This window comes from Crassostrea angulata, chromosome 8, assembly GCF_025612915.1.
Source record: "Crassostrea angulata isolate pt1a10 chromosome 8, ASM2561291v2, whole genome shotgun sequence".
NCBI lineage: Eukaryota > Metazoa > Mollusca > Bivalvia > Ostreida > Ostreidae > Magallana > Magallana angulata.
Window position 1 is genome coordinate 45,411,959 of NC_069118.1, and position 22,877 is coordinate 45,434,835.

The 22,877-nt window shown below is 34.7% G+C and overlaps 1 protein-coding gene and 4 non-coding genes across 5 annotated transcripts; 1 reads left to right on the plus strand and 4 right to left on the minus strand.

Annotated features, from left to right (window-relative positions):
- Positions 1–1,322: 1,322 nt before the first annotated feature.
- Positions 1,323–1,394, minus strand: Trnae-uuc (transfer RNA glutamic acid (anticodon UUC)). Its single transcript has one exon. It is a non-coding gene; the product is annotated as a tRNA-Glu (tRNA).
- Positions 1,395–2,693: 1,299 nt separating this feature from the next.
- Trnae-uuc (transfer RNA glutamic acid (anticodon UUC)) lies at positions 2,694–2,765 on the minus strand. Its single transcript has one exon. It is a non-coding gene; the product is annotated as a tRNA-Glu (tRNA).
- A 319-nt stretch (positions 2,766–3,084) lies between these two features.
- On the plus strand, positions 3,085–9,108 carry LOC128157780 (uncharacterized). Its single transcript, XM_052820401.1, has 2 exons — positions 3,085–6,161; positions 9,048–9,108. The coding sequence occupies exon 1, from the start codon at positions 4,166–4,168 to the stop codon at positions 5,126–5,128; it is 963 nt and encodes a 320-aa protein (XP_052676361.1). The 5' UTR covers positions 3,085–4,165; the 3' UTR covers positions 5,129–6,161; positions 9,048–9,108.
- Positions 9,109–18,025: 8,917 nt separating this feature from the next.
- Positions 18,026–18,097, minus strand: Trnae-uuc (transfer RNA glutamic acid (anticodon UUC)). The gene has a single exon. It is a non-coding gene; the product is annotated as a tRNA-Glu (tRNA).
- A 1,393-nt stretch (positions 18,098–19,490) lies between these two features.
- Positions 19,491–19,562, minus strand: Trnae-uuc (transfer RNA glutamic acid (anticodon UUC)). Its single transcript has one exon. It is a non-coding gene; the product is annotated as a tRNA-Glu (tRNA).
- Between the last annotated feature and the right edge of the window lie 3,315 nt (positions 19,563–22,877).

A 22,877-nucleotide genomic window follows, 5' to 3' on the forward strand; every position in this document is an offset into this window, starting at 1 on the left:
ACGCTTTTCTTCAATTCATCAACTCAAAATTTGTGTATGTTATTCAACTGATAAGGTGTGGTGATATTGCATTCAAAGTTGCGACCTTCATATCTAATCGATTGTATGAGTTTAAAAGTAAACGTGATCCAGACAGACACGATAACGTATAGAGAAAAAAGGTCATCTCACACATGCATAATATGGTCGAGATTTTCAGAGTTGTTCCTTTGGATATCGCCGATAATGAAATTTAAGGATCAATAAATGTACCTCGCGATTGACTGTTTATGTCTAGTTATGACCCACATCAATCAGATCTTAGCCGTACACGTGAGGATATCTTGAAGGTTTTGTTGAAGGGGCTACGCGTTCCCTCGCGCTACTACTAGTTATTAACAGCATGGTTTGCCCTTATCAATAAAATGAAAGCAAAGATGCTTAGAGTTGTCTTTGATTGTCCATCAATTTTTATTTAAAGAAGCTTCAACAAGTCATGAATTGAAATATTTGTTTATGAATCATAGATTGGGTTATCGGAACTGCCAATGATGCGAGACAACAGGTGATGGACAATGCTGAGGCATGATTTAATGGATATGATTTGTGATCGAACCCACCAAATGCGATCCGTCATATTAATAACATGAACTAAATCAGTGGTCATATCCTCAATTGATTTTCTTGGCTCTCGTTTCTGCAACAATTTCGAGTCGTAAAATGGACATTTGTTTGGACAGCAACTAGTTCCATCAAGAACAATGTGAAAATCCACCTCTTTTTACAAAATTGCTGGTCACAGAAAAAGATTTACAACTTCGGATGACAATATAATTAAACCCTTTTAACCATCAAAAGTGAAATTTTGGTTTCATGTAGTTTGTATTTTTTTTCTTTTATAAACTCATCATTCATTCAAAAATTGAAATTTGATTTCACTAAAAAGTCTTATGTAATTATAAGCGATTTTTAAAGTTATTTTAATCAAAATTAAAGAATAATCAATTGTTGTCGTCGTTCTTATTTTTAACAGCATACATTTAATCATCCTTGCTTTCGAAACAAATGCTGAAGACCTACCGTACACACCATGTATTCAAATGTAATCATTTGATTAATCATGAAATTCTAAATACGTTTTTCACTAAAACGTAGAAAGGAAATTGTTTGTTTGTTTTCATTGTATATTAAATATAGTGAGTTTCATGTAGAAAAAAAAAAACAATTATGAAAAAACTTCTATAGTTTAAAAAAAATTATTTTGCTCAATGAATTTAAAGATGTTACTTCTATATAACGTAATTTCGGAAATGATCACTCAACTAGTTATACAAAAATCTCAGTTTCGATGCCGGGAATCGAAACCGGGCCGCCTGGGTGAAAACCAGGAATCCTAACCACTAGACCACATCGGAATATATAAATAAATTCATACTTAAAATTTACATACGTCTGTGTAAAAGAGACTCCTTTTCAACGAGTTAGGAAAAATGTAAATTTAACTAAGTTATATAAAGGAAAGATGATTTTTTCGTGCAGAAATTTACAAGTGTAGGCCTCTATCAAATAGATTTTAAAAATAATGTCTTTATTTATTCATGATATTTGGTGAATCAACTCATATACATGTACATGTATGTTATGTACATGTAATATGTAAACAAACAAAACAGGGTTCAAACTTTGATTTTTATCATTATAATTGTGATATACGATACATGCATTACAATTGTATTTATTGTAGAAATATGTATGAACATGTAACACTAAACTGAAACAATGACATACAGATTACTCTGCTTTTTTCCAAAATGCTATAGAACTTTTAAGGCAACAATGCAATTTTTTGAATCACATTTGCGCTTTGAGCTGTACTGTCATTTTTATGCGTATAAATCACCACATTGATATCATGCCATTTAGGTCATGTTACGGTGTATTGTTCTAATTCGCTCTTTTTAACTTACAAATTGTGCATATATCTTTTTAAAAAAAAATTTCCGGTAATACAGATTTTTGTTGGATTGACGAATGTAGGAAAAGGGAGCTAACTCTGATAAAGTTTCGGTACATAAATCACAGACTCGGTAAGATAAAAAGAAAACATCAATTGTATTTAATTGTTCGAGAAAACAAACTTATATCGAATAGATAAATTAAAAACTAATGCATGTTATTAATCTTATCATTGATGAAAAAATGATGCACTCCACCATCTACTTGATAAATTAAGAACTTTTGATATTTGAATTCTGAACTTTTTAATTTTTTAATAAACGTATGTTAGTCAAGAATACATTCAAAACAAAATAAAAAACAACAAATAATTTAACAAATATAGTGTAGCTAATATGTATAACCTGATTCTTTACTGCTTTTAGACAAATATTGATTTAAAAACCTTCTACTTTCATGCAATATAAGTAGATAAAAATTTCATTAAACACAGTTTAGTAAGCTTTCTAATCATTAAACGTTTATATCATGCTTAAATAACGCATGTCACAGTATATAATCTGTTTTCCAGTTCTGTTAATGATAGTTTATATTGTAAATTAAGTCTAGACTTACTTATCCTTTAACTAAAGTCTTTTAAATGGATACTAAATCTAATATGTTCGGAATACTTTTTAAAACAAATTATCAATTATTTTAGAAATATCTAACTCTTAAAAAAGTAAACAATAGATAAATATTTTATTTAAAAAACTCTGTTCCGATGCCGGGAATCGAACCCGGGCCGCCTGGGTGAAAACCAGGAATCCTAACCACTAGACCACATCGGAATATATCTGCACTTATTTTGCAATGGATATCGCATCTCAATTAGGGTATCTATTGTACTTGCTATTTGATAATATAGTACAAAAAGATTTTTGCGAGATATGCTTTGTTTACAGTTGGCACCCAGATCAAATACAGGCGGTTAGTTGCTTTTCATCTATCAGTCATCCTGAAATAAAAACATGTCAGAAACCGTAGTTATTCCATAGTAGATGTCAGTGGCGAAATGCAATAAATTTTCCTCTTTAAAGGGTGTAACAAAATAGCCCTTGTTACATGTATTTATATAATCGAACACTGGTGATTGGACTATTTACCTATTATTATATAATCGAACACTGGTGATTGGACTTTATATTTTACGTATCCTATAACTTTGACTATACTGATTGGACGTTACATATTATTCTTTGAACTATTGTGAATTGACTTATCATTTTATTTCAGAATCAGTATAGAATGCTTTCGTAAAGTAAATACCTTTATTTAATGTATATTCCATGTAAATTGAATCACGATAATTCTGTGTCCATCAAAGACTTTATTGCTTTAAAGGAAGGTCAGAGAGAGAGCCAATAGCTACCATGTTTACATATTTATGGGGTGTATTGTTTTGAGGTGAGGATCCTTTAATGACCGTAATTAAATCCTTGCTGGTCAGTATGTCTCCAATTTGGACATTATGTTCCCGATTAGTACACAAATATCCTGAGGGGGTAAAGTTTGATGTAAACCAAACAATTACATACATCAATCTGCTAATTGAAGTCAATTAGTCGTTTGATCGGTTCATGTAGATGACAGTAATTGGTCACGATACAGTGACCCACCCCCTAGTAAATATCTGTCGCGACCTTGGTTGACCCTGAGTACACTGATTAGGGGCGGGTTCTTGACTGACCAGCTTGACGCCATCTTGGAGCATCATAGTAACAAGGTGGTGGCGCCCTCTTAATGGGCTTTTCAACACCCAATGAACACTTGTATTACTTTGATAGTTGTTTTCCCCAAATAGTATAAAACTACCAACTTCTCGCAAGTTAGGTTAATTCCGACGCTCTTTCGAACTCTTAACATCTCTCTCTGACTTCCCCGAATTGGGACTGTGTATTTAGTTTGCTTTTTGCCGAATAAAACCACTATACGATCACTTAAGACTTTTACTTAACGTGTACACTACTTACGTAAGATACGCGTGGTAGTGTTATACGGGCTGATTGGTGCCGTGACCAGGATTTGTACCTTCTTTAAAAGACTTTGGATTTTTGGATCTATCAAACCAGTCACGGTAAGACAATTTTATTATTCTTTACTGTCCTGTTTTGTAAGTCCGAGTCTCATCTACTCTTGATTTATTCTTATTTATTCTATTATTCTTTTGGGTATCTATTGTCTGGTAAACATGACTGAAGGTTTAGAACAAGCCACAAATATTGTTGCTGGTACGATACAGCAAGGGTTTACTGAACTTAGTACGACAGTGAATGAGAAACTCAAACAAATTAAAATTGCCATTAAAAAGCAAGAAATCATAATTGATACACCTCCTTTTTCGGGGAAGCCGTCGGAATTCCGGGCTTGGATAAATGCAATAAACAAAGCTTTGGTCTTAAATCCCCATTTGACAGATGATGAAAAAGTCCGTCTTGCTCTAAGACATAGTAGGGGGGATGTAAGTGACTATATCGGCCTGTACATTGAACAGTGCGTGCATGACCAAACTGTAGAAAGGGGATGGGGACACCTGAAAAACCAACTAATATTAAGATTTGGGGAATGTAGTGACAAACATCACGCATATGCATCCCTGTTCAAAATTAAACAAAAACCTGACGAAAATGTCCAGGTGTACAGCACTCGACTCTCTCGACTGGCACTCGATGCATTTGACAGCCTTGACCCTCCTGAGGTACAGCGCCAGTTGGTACAATTATTCATTGACGGTATGTCCGACGATCACATGAAAATCAAAATCATGCATCAAAAGCCGACTACGCTGACGGCTGCCGCGGATAGCGCGCTTTCAATACAGAACTTTCATACCGAGGTTAAAATGCGGTTAGGGAAAGAGTTTGTCCCGACGCGAGATCCGGAAGAGGTGGTATTTCCCAGGCTCAGACCTGTCGCGCCTGATCCGCCTAACCCTATCCAAACTTTAAATCCTCAAACCCCCCTCCCTGCCACTCGCACTATTGTGCCTATGGAAATAGGTCACATGCGGTATAGAAGAAGGCCCAGAACTGAACAATTTGAGAATGCATGCTTTAATTGTAAAAGAGAAGGTCACATAGCTCGAAATTGCCCCGAAAGAACAAGACAGCCCCAAGCTCGAAAACGTCCCACCCCGAAAAACCGTTTAAACTAAAAACCCTCCGTCGCAATGAGGCCGGCGGCGGAGGAGGAAAGGTAAGAGTAGGAGAACTAAGTAATCAATCACCCGCCAAGAGGTTAAAATCAGCTTTCATTAATTTTGCTGGTAGTCCAAATTCTTGTTTAATTAAAGTTCAGAACCAGAAACTTAGGGCTTTAGTGGATACTGGAGCAGAGGTGAGTCTTATCAAACGGAAAATTTACGATTCACTAAAATACAAACCGGAACTACAAAGAAAAAGGTTAAATTTAATGGGTGTGGATGGTTCCCCACTAGACATAGATGGGGTGGCTAGAATTTCTTTTATTATTGGCGGAAATAGTGTTGTACAAGATTTTTATGTAACGCGCTCAATGTCCAGAAATGTTATCCTTGGACGTGATTGGTTGCTTAGTAATGGTGTTAGGTTGTATTTTGACCTAAAATCTTTAAGAATTAAAAATGCGTATGTGCCCCTGGAGGAGGATGTGCATATCTCATCTGTAGAAAAAGGTACGAATTGCAAACTGGCCTCACTGAAAATTAATGATTCTATCGTACCATTGGATGATGATTTGTGCATATCTTCCCTGCTACGAACCACAGGAAAAATTAAAATAAAACCCCAGACGGCAGTACAAGTACCGGTAAAGGTTGGTAGTAATTGTCGCTCCCGCGAAATTGAAATTTATGGTCTTGATCGCGGATTTTTGTCCCTAAATCCAGGATTACTGGTCTGTAATGCGGTAGCCCCAAGGAACGAAAGAAATCGTTCAATGGTAATAGTCGTTAATACCACAGGTAAGTGTATGGTTTTAAGACGAGGTGCCGTTGTGGCCCGGGGCGAGCCGATTACAAATCAACGTGTTGAAGACCCGCGCACGTCGGATCCGTATCCGATACCGGAAATAAACGCTTTACAGACAGGCGCCCTCGATTTTAAGGCACCTGACGAATTTCAACTTTTGGTTAAAAATTTACTTGAAAAAAATATTGACTTATTTGCGAAGTCAGACGCGGACTTAGGACGGACCGATACCGTCAAGATGTCTATAGACACTGGTGACAATCACCCAATCAGGAAACGACCATACCGCGCTCCTTTGAATAAACGAAGAATAATTTCCCAAGCAGTCGATGAGATGCTGGCAGCGAAGGTGATAGAACGATCAGTATCCCCATGGTCCTTCCCGATGGTAATTGTGAAGAAAGCAGATGGGAGCAACCGACCCTGTGTGGATTACAGGTCCTTGAACAACATCACCAGGAAAAACAGTTATCCCTTGCCACTGATAGATGATATCCTCGCACAATTAGGCCAGGCTAAGTACTTTACTACGCTGGACTTAAAAAGCGGCTACTGGCAAGTGGCCATGGACGAGGAATCGAAATCAAAAACGGCATTTGCCTGTCATCGTGGACTTTTCCAGTTTAATGTTATGCCATTTGGGTTATGCAATGCTCCAGCAATTTTTCAAAATTTAATGGCAGTGGTTTTACAGGGATTAGAAGACTTTACAACAGCTTATCTTGATGACGTGATCATCTGGTCAACAGACGCAGAGCAACATCAACAACATCTTCAACAGGTATTTGATAGGTTACGACATCACGGGCTTAAATTGAAGTTAAAGAAATGCTCCTTTTATCAAAATCGAACCAATTATCTAGGCTTTATCATCAGCGAACAAGGTATTCAGCCCGACCCAGAGAAAGTTAAAATTATCAAAGCGTTGCCCCAACCTCGATGTGTCCGCGATGTTCGGTCGTTTATTGGCATGACTGGATACTATCGACGTTTTGTTCCCCAGTACTCACAGGTTGCGGAACCCCTGACAGCTCTTACACGAAAACATGCCAGGTTCAAGTGGACAGAAGAGTGTACTGCTGCATTTGAGAAACTGAAGAGTTACTTGAGTACTGTGCCGCTCCTTGCGTATCCGGACCCAACCAAAAGTTACATACTGTATACGGATGCGAGCCAAAATGCTATTGGGGCCTGCTTGACTCAACCTTGTGATGACCCCCCTGACAACCCCAACGTAAGGAATGAGAAACCTCTCTTCTTCCTATCCCACAAACTCAGTGACACACAGACACGGTGGTCTGTTGTTGAAAAGGAGGCTTACGCTATCTACTATGCACTGCAAAAACTGAACGCGTACTTGCATGGAGCCTCTTTTATCATCCGCACAGATCACAAACCACTGAAGTATGTCTTGGAATCCCCCATGCAGAACAAGAAAATCCAGTTGTGGGCAATGTGTATGACTGGATATGACTGTACCGTAGAGTATGTTGCAGGTACAGAGAACTCTTGCGCTGACCTCCTCTCTCGGATAGATCACTCACTACTGACTGATGACTCTGATATTTGCACAGAGACGGGACCGGATGTAAGCGACAAGACATACGAGATCGGAATCCTTGATTCTTCTAATTTTCGACCTAAGGATCATATGGACTCCACAATACAAGACAAAGATCTGGATATTCCTGACAAGGAGGAAGCCTTCCCTAACTTAGACTTGGTGGTAGAACAGTCTCAAGACCAGGACTTGACTAGGTTAAAACTTCGTCTGAAAAATGCAACAGCCACCAAATCAGAGGCTAGACACCATTTAATAATCGACGATGTCGTTTATTACTTATCAGACCCAGACGGCAATCCGTCCCTACGGCTATTTGTTCCGACCCATTTGCGCTTTGGTGTCCTTAAACGACACCATGACCTAGGGCACTATGGAGTGGACCGCACTTATGCTACTATTAGGCAGAATTATTATTGGCCTAACTTGTATAAGGAGCTTATGGAATACACTGAAAAATGCATCCGTTGTAAGGAGAGAAATCTAAAGAGGCAACGAGCGGAACTACAAGACACTGGTATTCCACCGTTTCCATGGGCCAAGATTGCCGTAGATTTATCAGGACCATACCCGACTTCACTATCGGGGAACCGCTATATTGTGGGTTTTATCGATATCTACAGTGGATATCCGGAGGCATTCCCAGTCAAAAACAAGACTGCCGAAAATGTAGCCCACCTCATAATCGAAGAGATCTTTCCACGCTATGGGTGCCCACTAGTCCTTATTAGTGACAATGGTACTGAGAACATCGCTAAGGAAGTCCAGGAAACCTTAGCCTACTTGAACATTATTCACATTCGGTCGGCATTTTATCATCCGGAATCCAACGCCAAAATCGAAAGGTTCCATAGGACTTTACACAATATCCTTAGTAAGAGAGTTCAAGAAAACCCAACTACGTGGGATGTGTACCTTAACCAAGCGTTGGCCGCCATACGGTTCACCGTTAGCGAAACCTCAAAATTCTCGCCCTACTTTTTGGTATTCAACCGTGATGTTGTGCTGCCGGTAGATAACATTCTGCGTCCCCGCCGTAAATACCTTGGCGATGACCACCATCAAATTGCGTTGGAACTGCAACATCGGAGCTTCCTACAACTCCATAAAAACCTCGCAAAAGCTAAGAAAAGACAAGCTAAATACGCGGACAAAGGCGTGAAACCAGTTGAATTCCAAATCGGCGATGCGGTATACCTACGTAACCATACGCCTAAGGGCAAATTGGATCGGCGGTGGCTACCCTTTTACCGAATCATCACTCAAACATCGCCGGTATCTTTTGTAATAAAACATCAATTAGACGGGTCGTCAAGAAAAACGCATGCAAACGACATCCGTCTGGCTAACGTTGACCAATGGACGGTTCCGAGTGACAATAGACCCCGGACGCTACGACGGGCACAATATGCGGAACCACCGAACACGGACGGTCCCCCAAGCGGAACGAGTTCCGAAGACGAAGGGCCGGAAGCTCTCGATGACAAGTTCAGAGACGAAAGGACGGACTCCTCTGATGAGGATGATATACCACTGGCCGAACTACAGAGACGAATAAGACATAGGGAAGAACGTTTAGCTGATAGGCCAAACGAACTTAGTGATCAGTTGACACTCGACCCCGACGACATTGAGACCGATGAGACTATGAATAATGACGTTGAACCACTGACAGACGAGCAACTTAGTGGGGATGATATAATGTCAAATTCGGACCAAGACATGTCAATTGTAGAGGTCAAGGTCAAGAGGCCCAAATCAAGGAGCAGTAAGGCTAAGGGTCTCTTGAAAGCACTGTATCAATTTTTGTAAACTCGTATATACCCTCACCACGTGGATTTTAAAATCCGGACGATATTTACGTCTTTAGGTCATAATGACTGACTTAAGCGTGGGAATAGCTAGATACATGATTAAAGCATTGTTGTAAAGAATATTTGTTTTCTATTTTATAAATTAAAAATGTTGGCCATGGGACGTTTAAGCCCAGTAGTTATTTCCCATTGTTTACAACCCTCTCTTAGACGCATATTCTACGTTTGAAGTTTACCAAGTTTACAATTTGCCTGTTCCCGCTGCGGAACAACCGCTTTCTCCTAACTCCAATGATAAGAATTTTGTTGCGAGATACGCACTTGAAAATGAAATGCTAGCAATCAATTCAGACCGAACCCAGTATGTCCTATTAACTTCACACGAATTGGATAAGTGTACCAATGTCGTCAAAGATTTTTGTACTATTAAGAGTCCCCTTTATCCCGTGCATTTGAGTAAAACCTGCTTAGTGGCCCTCTTTATGGAAAAGGCGAATGCAATAAAAACGTTTTGTGAAAAAGTAGTTCATGTGAGTAATTTGCCGCTGGCGCAGTATATTAGCGATGGTCAGTGGGCTGTGTCGACAGTCCAAGAGTTGACATTTTCTCAAGTCTGCCCGACAAGTGAACGCGGTACAGAGACCACGATTCGTTCTGTAAAGCCTCCGGTTGGCGTGCTGCGTTTACCGATGTCATGTCGAGCTGTACACGGTCAAATAACCTTATCCCCATATTTTCGCCGAGAAACGACTGTCAAATTCCCTGAAAACCACCTCAATATTACAATTGTACACACCCTCAACACCAAAAATATTTGGGAGAAATTTCACCGAACCTTACCAAACTTTACCTATTCTACTTATCCTTTTAAATTAAACAAAATTAAACACATTGAAATGGATGATTTGCAAAATGAGCTAAAGTACATGTATTTTCCACCTGAAGAAAAGTTTTACTTACCCCATTGGTCTTTTCCTTTCATAGGGATTTTGGGTATCTTACTCATTGTCGTATGTTTAATTGGTATTAAATGTCGTAAACGAATCAAGAGTAGAATAATTGGGCTCTGGAATGCAAAGGGGGATAGTGGGGAATATAAGATGTCTGTACTGCCGACGTATGCAGCGGTCAAGACCCAAGGTTGTGACATTCCTACACTATCCACTGCACCGCCTGCAGAGACTGAACCTACTGCGACCTTGCTACCTCAACAATCTCCAGAGACGCTCAGGATGACTGCTGAACACGGGCCTATCTATCCAAACCTACCAAGATTTGAACTGATTACAAGCCGGGCCGCATCTTTAATTGGGTCAGCTCCGACATCTATTACTGACTAAGGCAAATTAGGACATCTCCGGTTTACCGGACATGGGATGTATTGGGCACGTCTCATGTAAATCAACGGCCTTATTTTTATTTGACCTGATCTGGACTTGTATCAACGACCTGGACTTTCCTAAAGAACTTTCCGTGGGTATGTGCTACCTTACCCATAGCCAATAACTTTTAAATACTTGTTACAGCAAACTACAATCATGTATAGTGAAGCAGATGAGGGCAATGGAATATGTTAAACATTCCGATGATGACGGAAGGATGAATTACCTTCTACTTTTTGTGTATATTGTGTATAATCACAACCAGAGCCGAGGAAATACCGATGATTCTAGAAGTATCCACTTTCTAGTATCACTTCGACGATGTTACCGATGACACCGACTACGACGAACCTACACCAGACCTGTGTTTCGTTTCCGATGATTCCGGAAGTGTCATACGCTATTTGATGAATTCTCCGATAATACCGGACGCTGAACTCTATACAGACTTTTCTGTGTAAAGAGACTCTTTTGTGTATAGAGATTTTTTGTGTAAAGAGACTCTTTTGTGTATCGAGACTGTGCTTAAAAAGTTGCAGTGTATTGGGCAACTTTTTCCCGATGTGGTGGAGGTGTGTAACAAAATAGCCCTTGTTACATGTAATTATATAATCGAACACTGGTGAATGGACTATTTACCTATTATTATATAATCGAACACTGGTGATTGGACTTTATATTTTACGTATCCTATAACTTTGACTATACTGATTGGACGTTACATATTATTCTTTGAACTATTGTGAATTGACTTATCATTTTATTTCAGAATCAGTATAGAATGCTTTCGTAAAGTAAATACCTTTATTTAATGTATATTCCATGTAAATTGAATCACGATAATTCTGTGTCCATCAAAGACTTTATTGCTTTAAAGGAAGGTCAGAGAGAGAGCCAATAGCTATTATGTTTACATATTTATGGGGTGTATTGTTTTGAGGTGAGGATCCTTTAATGACCGTAATTAAATCCTTGCTGGTCAGTATGTCTCCAATTTGGACATTATGTTCCCGATTAGTACACAAATATCCTGAGGGGGTAAAGTTTGATGTAAACCAAACAATTACATACATCAATCTGCTAATTGAAGTCAATTAGTCGTTTGATCGGTTCATGTAGATGACAGTAATTGGTCACGATACAGTGACCCACCCCCTAGTAAATATCTGTCGCGACCTTGGTTGACCCTGAGTACACTGATTAGGGGCGGGTTCTTGACTGACCAGCTTGACGCCATCTTGGAGCATCATAGTAACAAGGTGGTGGCGCCCTCTTAATGGGCTTTTCAACACCCAATGAACACTTGTATTACTTTGATAGTTGTTTTCCCCAAATAGTATAAAACTACCAACTTCTCGCAAGTTAGGTTAATTCCGACGCTCTTTCGAACTCTTAACATCTCTCTCTGACTTCCCCGAATTGGGACTGTGTATTTAGTTTGCTTTTTGCCGAATAAAACCACTATACGATCACTTAAGACTTTTACTTAACGTGTACACTACTTACGTAAGATACGCGTGGTAGTGTTATAAGGGGCATGGTCACGATTTTAGTCAATTTTTCCCCCCTGTTTTTATTATTTGCAATGCTATAGGAATGCATTTCTAATGATCAAATGAAATTTGGGTGCCAGTCGTTGAGTTTAGGACAAGATACAGGGCATACAATTCTTCGTCATGTAAACAAGGCTCGTGCCCTCTTTTTGTTTACATAGGTTCAATATACCAGCAAAAAAATCTTTTTAAAGCTGGTTTGTAAATCTTATTATTCATTTTAAGCATATATGAACAGTTCCGAACGATTAACACATTCATTTTAGGTGTACAACTGGAATTTTCACTTCAACATTAAAAATGTAAACAAAAGCTTTGTTTACATAGCAAAGAATTGTAAGCTCTGTAACAAGATAACAACTCACCGAATGACTCTCAAATTTTGGTTGCCTACATGTATTAAAAATGCCTTGCTGAAGCATTGTAAATATTAAAATCGAAAAAATAATTTTTGACCAAAATCGTGACCCTGCCCCTTTAAATGAAATTTAAGAAAACGATTTGAAAAAAGTATTCTTAATGGGTTTTTTTTTTAATAAATCAATTTAATTATCTCCTTGAAATAAATTATTTTTTATGGTCCATCAACGTATACAACGAAGCCTGTTCCTGGGTTCCGCCTTCTATACATGTACTACATTGCAACGACCTGGACAAGTTGATAGAAATATGTCTTTTCTACTTCTTCTGGTCAAAAGATTGTTCAAAGTTTAAAAAAAACAAAACAAAAACACCAGAATTATTAATTTGTAAGTAACTATTTTGCGCTTTCTTTTTTAAAATTTTATTACGGGAGTTGCTACAAACTAAATTCATTTTATAAGTGAGGCTCCTTGAGGGGTTATTTCACAACTGTATGTTTTTTTAATGTTAAAATGTAATGAAAGTGGTAAACCATTCATGGTATATCAAAAAAGAGATGATGTGTTCCGTTAAGAGAGTCCCTTTAACCTCGTTCAACACGATGACCGTATTTGGGCGAAGATCTTGTAGCTTTCTGAACGTTTCCATTACTGTCAATCAAAATCCACATGGTACAAATAATGATGTAACTACAAGATTAATTTTCGTTTGTACAACCCTTCAATTTCCGGAAGCTCATAGTTTCATTAATTAGTATGTAAAAGATGTTTAAATGTACTTCAAAAGTAACAACCAACGTTATTTCATATTTGCTAAGTAACGATAAATTGGTAAATGTTCAGTAAAACGCACATGATTTTTAGCTGTACAGTCTCTTTAAATATTATATTTCAAATCAAATTTTATTTACAACATATCTGGCTTTTTCGGAAAGTTACTACAAACATGTTTTTGGTTAAACCGTTAAACAAGTGTGTATATATATTATATATTTTTATGAGCACATTCAGAAAATGTCATTGTTTAATTTACGTCAGAAACGTACGTTTACCGTATTGCATTTGTTGAATCTGATAAAAGGAAACAAATATGAGTGTTAATGCATATATTGCAATAGAACGTTTCCACAAAATAGTAAATCAATGTATACTTATTAAACTCGCCATGTTATTTTAATTTTAACTCGTGGCTGAATTCATATGTTGGTATACTTTCTTATTAAGTTCAATTTTAAAAAGTTTTCGGAAATACCTTGGAGAATCAAACCTCATTTATTTATTTCATTTTTGTTGAAAATGTCGTTCCACGATAACCCTTATCATCTTAATCATGCATTATTAAATCAATCACCAGTGTTTGATATACTTATTTCACTTGTCCATAATTGGTTGTACTTTAGCTCCTTTTCGAATTTACACACAGATTTTAACTCTCGATCTTAACTTTTTCTATTCCTTTACAAGAAATGTTGCGGAAATGCATGGTATCTCTTCGATTGATTTAAAGTTCTAGATCAAGACATACTTTAAAAAAAAAAAGTACGTCACAAGATGCATATGGCAATCTAAATGTTTTGTTTAAGTGTTTATTTTAATTAATTTGGTCAAATACCATCGTAGTTTAATCTATTCTCAAAATATTGGGCTTATGAACCACAATACCTGTAGCCCTTTGCACAAAAAACGAAAACAAAACGTTTTAACATAAGATTGAAATTTAAGATTTTCGTAAAAGAAATATTAAGTCATTTTTACGAAAGCACCCGTAAGTGAAAAAATTAAGATCTGACTCGTAAAGTTACGAAAAATGTTAAATAACGCATGTCACAGTATATAAAGTATATATTAAATAAGTAGCTTTTTTTTTAAAAAAGATAACAATAACCTTAGTTTTCACCAACGATAAAAACTGAAATCAAACTCAAATGTAAAAATGCTTTAATAAAGCTTTCTTAATCAAAGCAATCTCAAATATTAAATCAAAAGTTCATTTGCAAAGAAATATCGCATATAATTTATTTGAGGAAATGGAAACTTTTTCTTAGTTCTGTTTTTAGAAAATTACGGGGTATATATTGTTAATAATAGCTTTAGTGATGGTATAATTGAGGATTCTTTCGGTAACGTCAACTATGATATATTGACTCAAGGACAACCTCATGGAGACCATGATTAAAAAGATTTTTAGTCTTCAGCCTTGACAGCAACAGAACGTTTATTTCTTCAGAAATTTCCATAAGATTAGACGGGGGTTCCTTTCCAACTGCAATTTTAGTTAACCAAAATCTTTACTCTAAAAGAATATATAAATACAAACCAATTGCGTCATTTCCTCTTGTCAGCTTGTTTATATATAGACAGCCAAATGAATACAGGACCGAAGGATCAGTTTCAAAATGTTCATGCACAGAGACTGATGACCTTATAAAATTAATTATATTTGCAAACTTTATATATGAAGTTAAAAGTTGAAAATTGGGTAAGTCTTCTTGTATTTTGGACGTACGCAGAAAATAGGAGGACAGCTCCAGACGGTAGTTCTTGTTTGTAAGAGTTGCTTATATTCGAAATTGTTACCAAAATACACTTTCAAGTAAAAGGTGATTTATTCTAAAATTATGGACATGATCTGGACGTTGAATAAATATAAATACATGGAAAAAGTATCATTACCTATTGCTAATGGACAATGATAGAGAAGAGAATCTACATGTTTCTTTGCAATTTGTGCTTCAATTTAACAAATCAGAAATTATTTGTTTTTGTTTGCTTTCTGATTATGTTTGGTGATATTGCTTTCAAATTGGTGCCCTTCATATCTACCCACTTTTTTTTAGCTCATAAGTAAATGTAATCATGACAGACACGTTAACGTAAATATTACGGGGGTCATCTCACACATGCATCATCAGGTCGAGATTTCTGTAGTTTTGCCTTTGTAGAACTCCGATGGTGAAAACAAAAGTTTACCAAATTATACCCCGTGAATGACTGTTAATGCCAAGTTATAACCCATATCAATCAGATCTTACAAGTACACGCAAAAGGATATCTTGAAGGTTTTGGTGAAGGGGCTACGCATTCCCTCGCCCCAATTCTAGTTATTAACAGCATGGTTTGTCCTTATCAATAAAATAGACGCTTAGAGTTGCCTTTTGTTGTCCATCAATTTTTATTTAAAGAAGCTTCAACAAGTCAAGAATTGAAATATTTCTTTATAAATCAAAAATCGGGCCATCGGACCTGCCAATGATGTGAGACAACAGGTAATGAAATATGCTAAGGCATGATTTAATGGACATGATTCGTGATCGAATCCACCAAAAGCGATCCGCCATTTCAATAACATGAACTAAATCAGATGAAATGAAAGTCATAAAGTAGCAAATTGAAAATAAACCGTACAAATCATTCACGTATACTTTACAAGAAAGATGGACATACAGAAGTGCAGTGGGATAAAGTAACAAAATCAATTAGGACAGACTCTTTTAAGTATCCAGCCAAAGCCATTTCTATATGAGTACATTACGTTTTTGTGTTGAACTTAAAATATGTGAAAACGATGCCTCGCTTCACTCTGCAAATCATAAAAAAGACCAAAAAAGGTAAATACGCATGTGCAATATGTATGGACAAGACAACCATTGCAACATAAATTTGTCAGTTTGTCTAAAGATGGACAACATTTGATTAGTGTTTATGCATAGGGACACATTACCTTCCCATAAATAATACACGCAAACTTTACACATGTGGTTATGAGCTGAAAAAACATGTAGGATGGGACCTGGAAGTCATTGACAAACTTAGGTTTTCATTAAAATGTTTCTTCTTTTGAAAAATAAGAGGCCATCTCTAGACGGCAGTTCTTATTTGTTGGATGTTTTCATATTCCAAATTTGTACCTACATGTATATACACTTCCCCGTAAAAAGTGATGTCTTATATAGTACAATATTTGTATATCGAAATAAATTATATTTATAAATTATATCTATATATATAATTATATATGCAGAGGGACCATTACCTACTACTGTAGGAAACTTTTAGAGAAGAGAAATAGCATGTATTTTTGGCCTCAATTCATCAACTCAAAATTTATGTATATTATCCAACTGATAAGATGTGGTGATATAGCATTCAAAGTTGCGACCTTCATATCTAACCGATTGTATGAGTTTAAAAGTAAACCGGTTCCAGACTGACACGTCAACGTATAGAGAAAGAAGGTCATCTCACACATGCATCATCGGGTCGAGATTTTCAGAGTTGTTCCTTTGGATATCGCCGATAATGAAATTTAAGGATCAATAAATGTACCTCGCGATTGACTGTTTATGTCTAGTTATGACCCACATCAATCAGATCTTAGCCGTACACGTGAGGATATCTTGAAGGTTTTGTTGAAGGGGCTACGCGTTCCCTCGCGCTACTACTAGTTATTAACAGCATGGTTTGCCCTTATCAATAAAATGAAAGCAAAGATGCTTAGAGTTGTCTTTGATTGTCCATCAATTTTTATTTAAAGAAGCTTCAACAAGTCATGAAATGAAATATTTGTTTATGAATCATATATTGGGCTATCGGAACTACCAATGATGCGAGACAACAGGTGATGGACAATGCTAAGACATTATTTAATGGATATGATTTGTGATCGAACCCACCAATTGCAATCCGTCATTTTAATGACATGAATTAATTTAGTGGTCATAAGCTCAACTGATTTTTTTGGCTCTCGGTATTTCAACGATTGCGAGTCGTAAAAGGGACATTTGTTTGGACAGCAATTAGTTCCACGTAGTAAGAAAAAATCTAATCAAGGACAATGTGAAAATCCTCCCCTTTTTACAAATTGCTGGTCACAGAAAAAAGATTTACAACTTACTGATGACAATATAATTACACCCCTTTAACAATCAACAGTGAAATTTTGGTTTCATGTAGTTTGATTTTTTTTTTCTTAAATAAACTCATCATTCATTCAAAAATTGAAATTTGATTTCACAAAAAATGTCATGTAATTTTAAGCAATTTGTTACGTTATGTAAAACAGAATTATGGAATAATCAATAGTAGCTGTCGTTTTTATTTTTAACAGCATACATTTAATCATCATTGCTTTCGAAAAAATGCCGAAGAACTATCGTACACACTATGAATTCAAATGTAATCATTAAATATGAAATTCTAAATACGTTATTCATTAAAACATAGAAAGGAAATTGTTTTTTTGTTTTCATTGTATAATTAAACAAAGGACATACAGGTGTATTAAATTTATTGAGTTTCATGTAGAAAAAAAAACAATTATGAAAAAATTTTATAGTTTAAAAAAATTACTTTGCACAGTGAATTTAAAGATGTTACATCTATATAATATAATCTCGGAAATGATCACTAAATTAGTTATACAAAAATCTCAGTTCCGATGCCGGGAATCGAACCCGGGCCGCCTGGGTGAAAACCAGGAATCCTAACCACTAGACCACATCGGAATATATGAATTGATCCATAATTAAAATTTACATACGTCTATATCAAGAGATTTAGGAAAAATGTAATATAAAGGATATACAGGTGTATTAAGAAAAAGAAATCTTTTAGATATTTACAAGTGTAGGCTTCTATCAAATAGATTTTAAAAATAGTGTCTTTATTTATTTATGATATTTGGTGAATCAACTCATATACATGTATTTCATGTACATGTAATATGTAAACAAACAAAACCGGGTTCAAACTTTGATTTTTATCATTGTAATTGTGATATACGATACATGCATTACAATTGTATTTATTGTAGAAATATGCATGAACATGGAACACTCTGAAACAATGACATACAGATTACTCTGCTTTTTTCCAAAATGCTATAGAACTTTTAAGGCAACAATGCAATTTTTTGAACCACATTTGCGCTTTGAGTTGTACTATCTTTTTCATGCGTATAAATCACTATATTAAATTCATGCAATTTTGGTCATGTTACGGTGTGTTGTTCTAATTCGCGTTTTTTAAGTTACTAATTATGCATATATTTTTTCATTTTTTTCCCAGTACTTCTAACAAGGTAATACAGATTTCTCTTTTAAAGTTTTTGTTGAAAGTAGGAAAAGGGAGCCAACTCTGATAAAGTTTCGTTGCATAAATCACAGACTCGGTAAGATAAAAAGAAAACATCAAAATTGTATATAATTGTTCGAGAAAACAAACTTATGTCGAATAAATATAATAAATACTGATGCATGTTATTAATATTATCATTGATGAAAAAAAGATGCATAAATATCAGATCACTCCACCATTAAACTTGATAAATGAAGAACTTTTTATATTTGAAACCTGGACTTTCAAAACTTTAAATTAACGTATGTTAGTTAAGAATACATTCAAAACAAAATTAAAAAAGAAAATAAGTTATACAAATATATTGTTGCCAATATGTATAACCCGATTCTTTACTGCTTTTAGACAAATATTAATTTAAAAAAGAAAATAAGTTACACAAATATATTGTTGCCAATATGTATAACCCGATTCTTTACTGCTTTTAGACAAATATTAATTTAAAAACCTTCTACTTTCATCCAATATAAGCAGATAAAAATTTCCTTAAACACAGATTTGTAAGCTTTCTAATCATTAAACGTCTGTATCATGCTTAAATAACGCATGTTCCAGTATATAACGTGAAATCAGTTCTGCATGTGATAGTTTCGTATATTATAAATTACGTCTAGACTTACTTATCCTCTAACTAAAATCTTTTAAACAGATACCTAGTCTAATATGTTCGGTATACTTTTTAAAACAAATTATCTATTTTTTTAGGGATTAAGAACTCTTTAAAAAATTAAACAATGGATAAATATTTTATTAAAAGTTCAGTTCCGATGCCGGGAATCGAACCCGGGCCGCCTGGGTGAAAACCAGGAATCCTAACCACTAGACCACATCGGAATATATCTGAACTTATTTTGCAATTGATATCGCATCTCTGAATTAGGGTATCTATTGTACTTATTATAAGATAATAGAGTACAAATAGATGTTTTCGAGATATGCTTTGTTTACAGTTGGCACCCAGATCAAATACAGGCAGATAGTTGCTTTTTATCTATCAGTCATCCTGAAATAAAAACATGTTAGAAACCGTAGTTATTCCATAGTAGATGTCAGTGGCGAAATGCAATAAATTTTCCTCTTTAAAAGAGATTAAAGAAAACAATTTTGAAAAAGTATTCTGAATTGGTCTAGTTTTCTTCAATATATCAATTTAATTATCTCCTTAAAATAAATAATTATTTATGGTCCAACAATGTATACCACGAAACGTGTTTCTGAGTTCCGTCTCTATACATGTAGTACATTGCAACGACCTTGACACGTTTGGTGATACACGTAGAAATATGTCTTTTCTACTTCTTCTGGTCAAAAGATTGTTCAAAGTTATAAAAAAAAACCCAAATACACCAGAATTATTAATTTGTAAGTAACTATTTTGCGTTTTCTTTTTTAAAAATTAATTATGGGAGTTGCTACAAACTAAATTCATTCTATAAGTGAGGCTCTTTGAGGGGTTATTTGACAACTGTATGTTTTTTTATGCTAAAATGTAATGAAAGTGGTAAACCATTCATGTAAAGAGAGTCCCTTTAACCTCGTTCAACACGATGTATTTGGGCGAAGATCTTGTAGCTTTCTGAACGTTTCCATTACTGTCAATCAAAATCCACATGGTATAAATAACGATATAACAACAAGATTAATCTCGTTTGTACAACTCTTCAACTTCCGGAAGCTCATAATTACATTAATTAGTAAGTGAAAGAGGTTTTGATGTACTTCAAAAGTCACAACCAACGTTATTTCATATTTGCTAACGATAAATTGGTAAATGTTAAGTAAAACCCACATGATTTTTAGCTGTACACTCTTTTTAAATATTATATTTCAAATCAAATTTTATTTAGAACATATCTGGCTTTTTAGGAAAGTACTACAAACATATTTTTGGTTAAACAAGTATATATATATATATATATATATATATATATATATATATATATATATATATATATATATATATATATATATATATATATATATATATATATATATACACACAGCTTACTCCACTTATATTGAACTCGCTTATTTTGAAGTTCCGCTTATTTTGAAATAGAAATAAATCCCCAGTTTTTGCCTCTCATATTCTTTGCATTGATTTCACGGATATAATGAAATCGGTTATTTAGAAATATCGCTTATATTTAAGCCACTGATCGGTCCCCAAAGGTGATAATTAGTTGTTTTTATAACGGTTATATTGAAGTTCTCCCTGGCGGCTGTCGTCACGGTTGGTGACAGTAATTATGCCAGACTGACCGGTTGGTATACAGAGGTGTGAATTGATAAGTTCTCTTCATGTGTGTTTTTATACTTTTATTAAAAAGTAAAATTTATTCACTGTTTAATTTTTTGTTTTTACGAATACGGATGTATTGAGGCTTGACGTAATATGGAAACCCCACGGAAAAGAAATACCTTATCTCCGGACACTAAATACAAACTAGTTATGGCTATTGATGAAAGAACAAAGCCTTAATTCGAAATAGCTAAGGATTTTGAGATTATCGCGTGTACACCTACGATGATATACAAGCAGCGTTCAGCAATATTTGAAGCGTTTGAGTGTGGTGATTTTTCTCTAACGTTTTTCTAAAACATAAAAGAATGCGATCCGAGATTATGATGAGGTTTAAGATAGCAACAAAACGAAACTTACAAAACTTTCGGATATAATTTTAATCAAACTTTCAAGGACTAATGTTCTATGTTATCCGTTTATTGTAATAGATAAATGATGATCTAATAATTTGTTCGGGTTTGGTTTTCTATGCTTACATCGGGATTGAGCTTTAAAAAATGGCGGCTTCACGTCAGTCAATTTCGCTTATATTGAAATACGGATATATTGAAATAATTTGCATGGTCCCCTGAATTTCAATATATCCGGAGTAGGCTGTATATATATATATATATATATATATATATATATATATATATATATATATATATATATATATATATATATTGATATGAGTACATTTAGATAATGCCCTTGTTTGATTTACGCCGGAAAATTTTAAAACTTTTCAATTTAAAATTATGTTAAGGCATATATTGCAGTAGAACGTTTCCACGAAATAGTAAATCAATGTATACTTTTTATACTTGCCATGTTATTTTAATTTTAACTCCTGGCTGAATATTTTTGGAATACTTTCTAATAAAGTTCAACTTTAAATAGTTTTAAATAGTTTTCGGAAATACCTTGGAGAATCAAACCTCTTTTCATTATTTCATTTTTATTGAAAATGTCTTTCCATGATTACCCTTATCATCTTAATCATGCATTAGTAAAAGGGGGTACTTAAATCATTCATCAGCGTTTTGTATACTCATTTCACTTGTTCATAATTGGTTGTTCTTTTGCACCACTGGCTTCTTTTCGAATTTACACACAGATTATAGTAACTTGTAATGGTAACTAATCACTAGCAGTCTCTCGATCTTAACTTTTCTATTCCTATAAAAGAAATATTGCGGAAATGTTAAGGTATCTCTTTGATTGATTTAAGGTACCTTACTATATCAAGACTTATACTTTTTTAAAAAGTACGTCACAAGATGGCAATTTAAATGTTAATTAAGAACTTTTCATATTTGAAACATGGACTTTTTTTAATAAACGTCTGTAAATGAACAATACATTCAAAACAAAATTAAAAAACAAGTTATACAAATATATTGTTGCCAGTATGTAAAACCTGGTTCTTTACTCCTTTTGGACGAATATTGATTTAAAAACCTTTAACTTTCATCCAATACAAGTCGATTAAGATTTCCTTAAACAGGATTTGTAAGCATTCTAATCAGTAAACGTTTATATCATGCTTGAATAATGCATGTTCTAGTATATAACGGGAAATATGTCTTCCAGTTATATATATGATAGTTTCGTATATTGTAAATTTAGTCTTATTGATCTTTAAACTAAAATCTTTTAAACGAATAGCTAGTATAACTTGTTCGGAATACTTTTTAAAATATTAATTATCAATTATTTTAGAAATAAATAACTCTAATATAAATATATATATATATATATATATATATATATATATATATATATATATATATATATATATATATATATATATATATATATATACTAGTATATATATTATTATTATTATTAAAAAAATTCAG

Coding starts and splice junctions, on each gene's coding strand:
- LOC128157780 (XM_052820401.1), top strand. CDS start 4,166: ATGACTGAAGGTTTAGAACAAGCCACAAATATTGTTGCTGGTACGATA.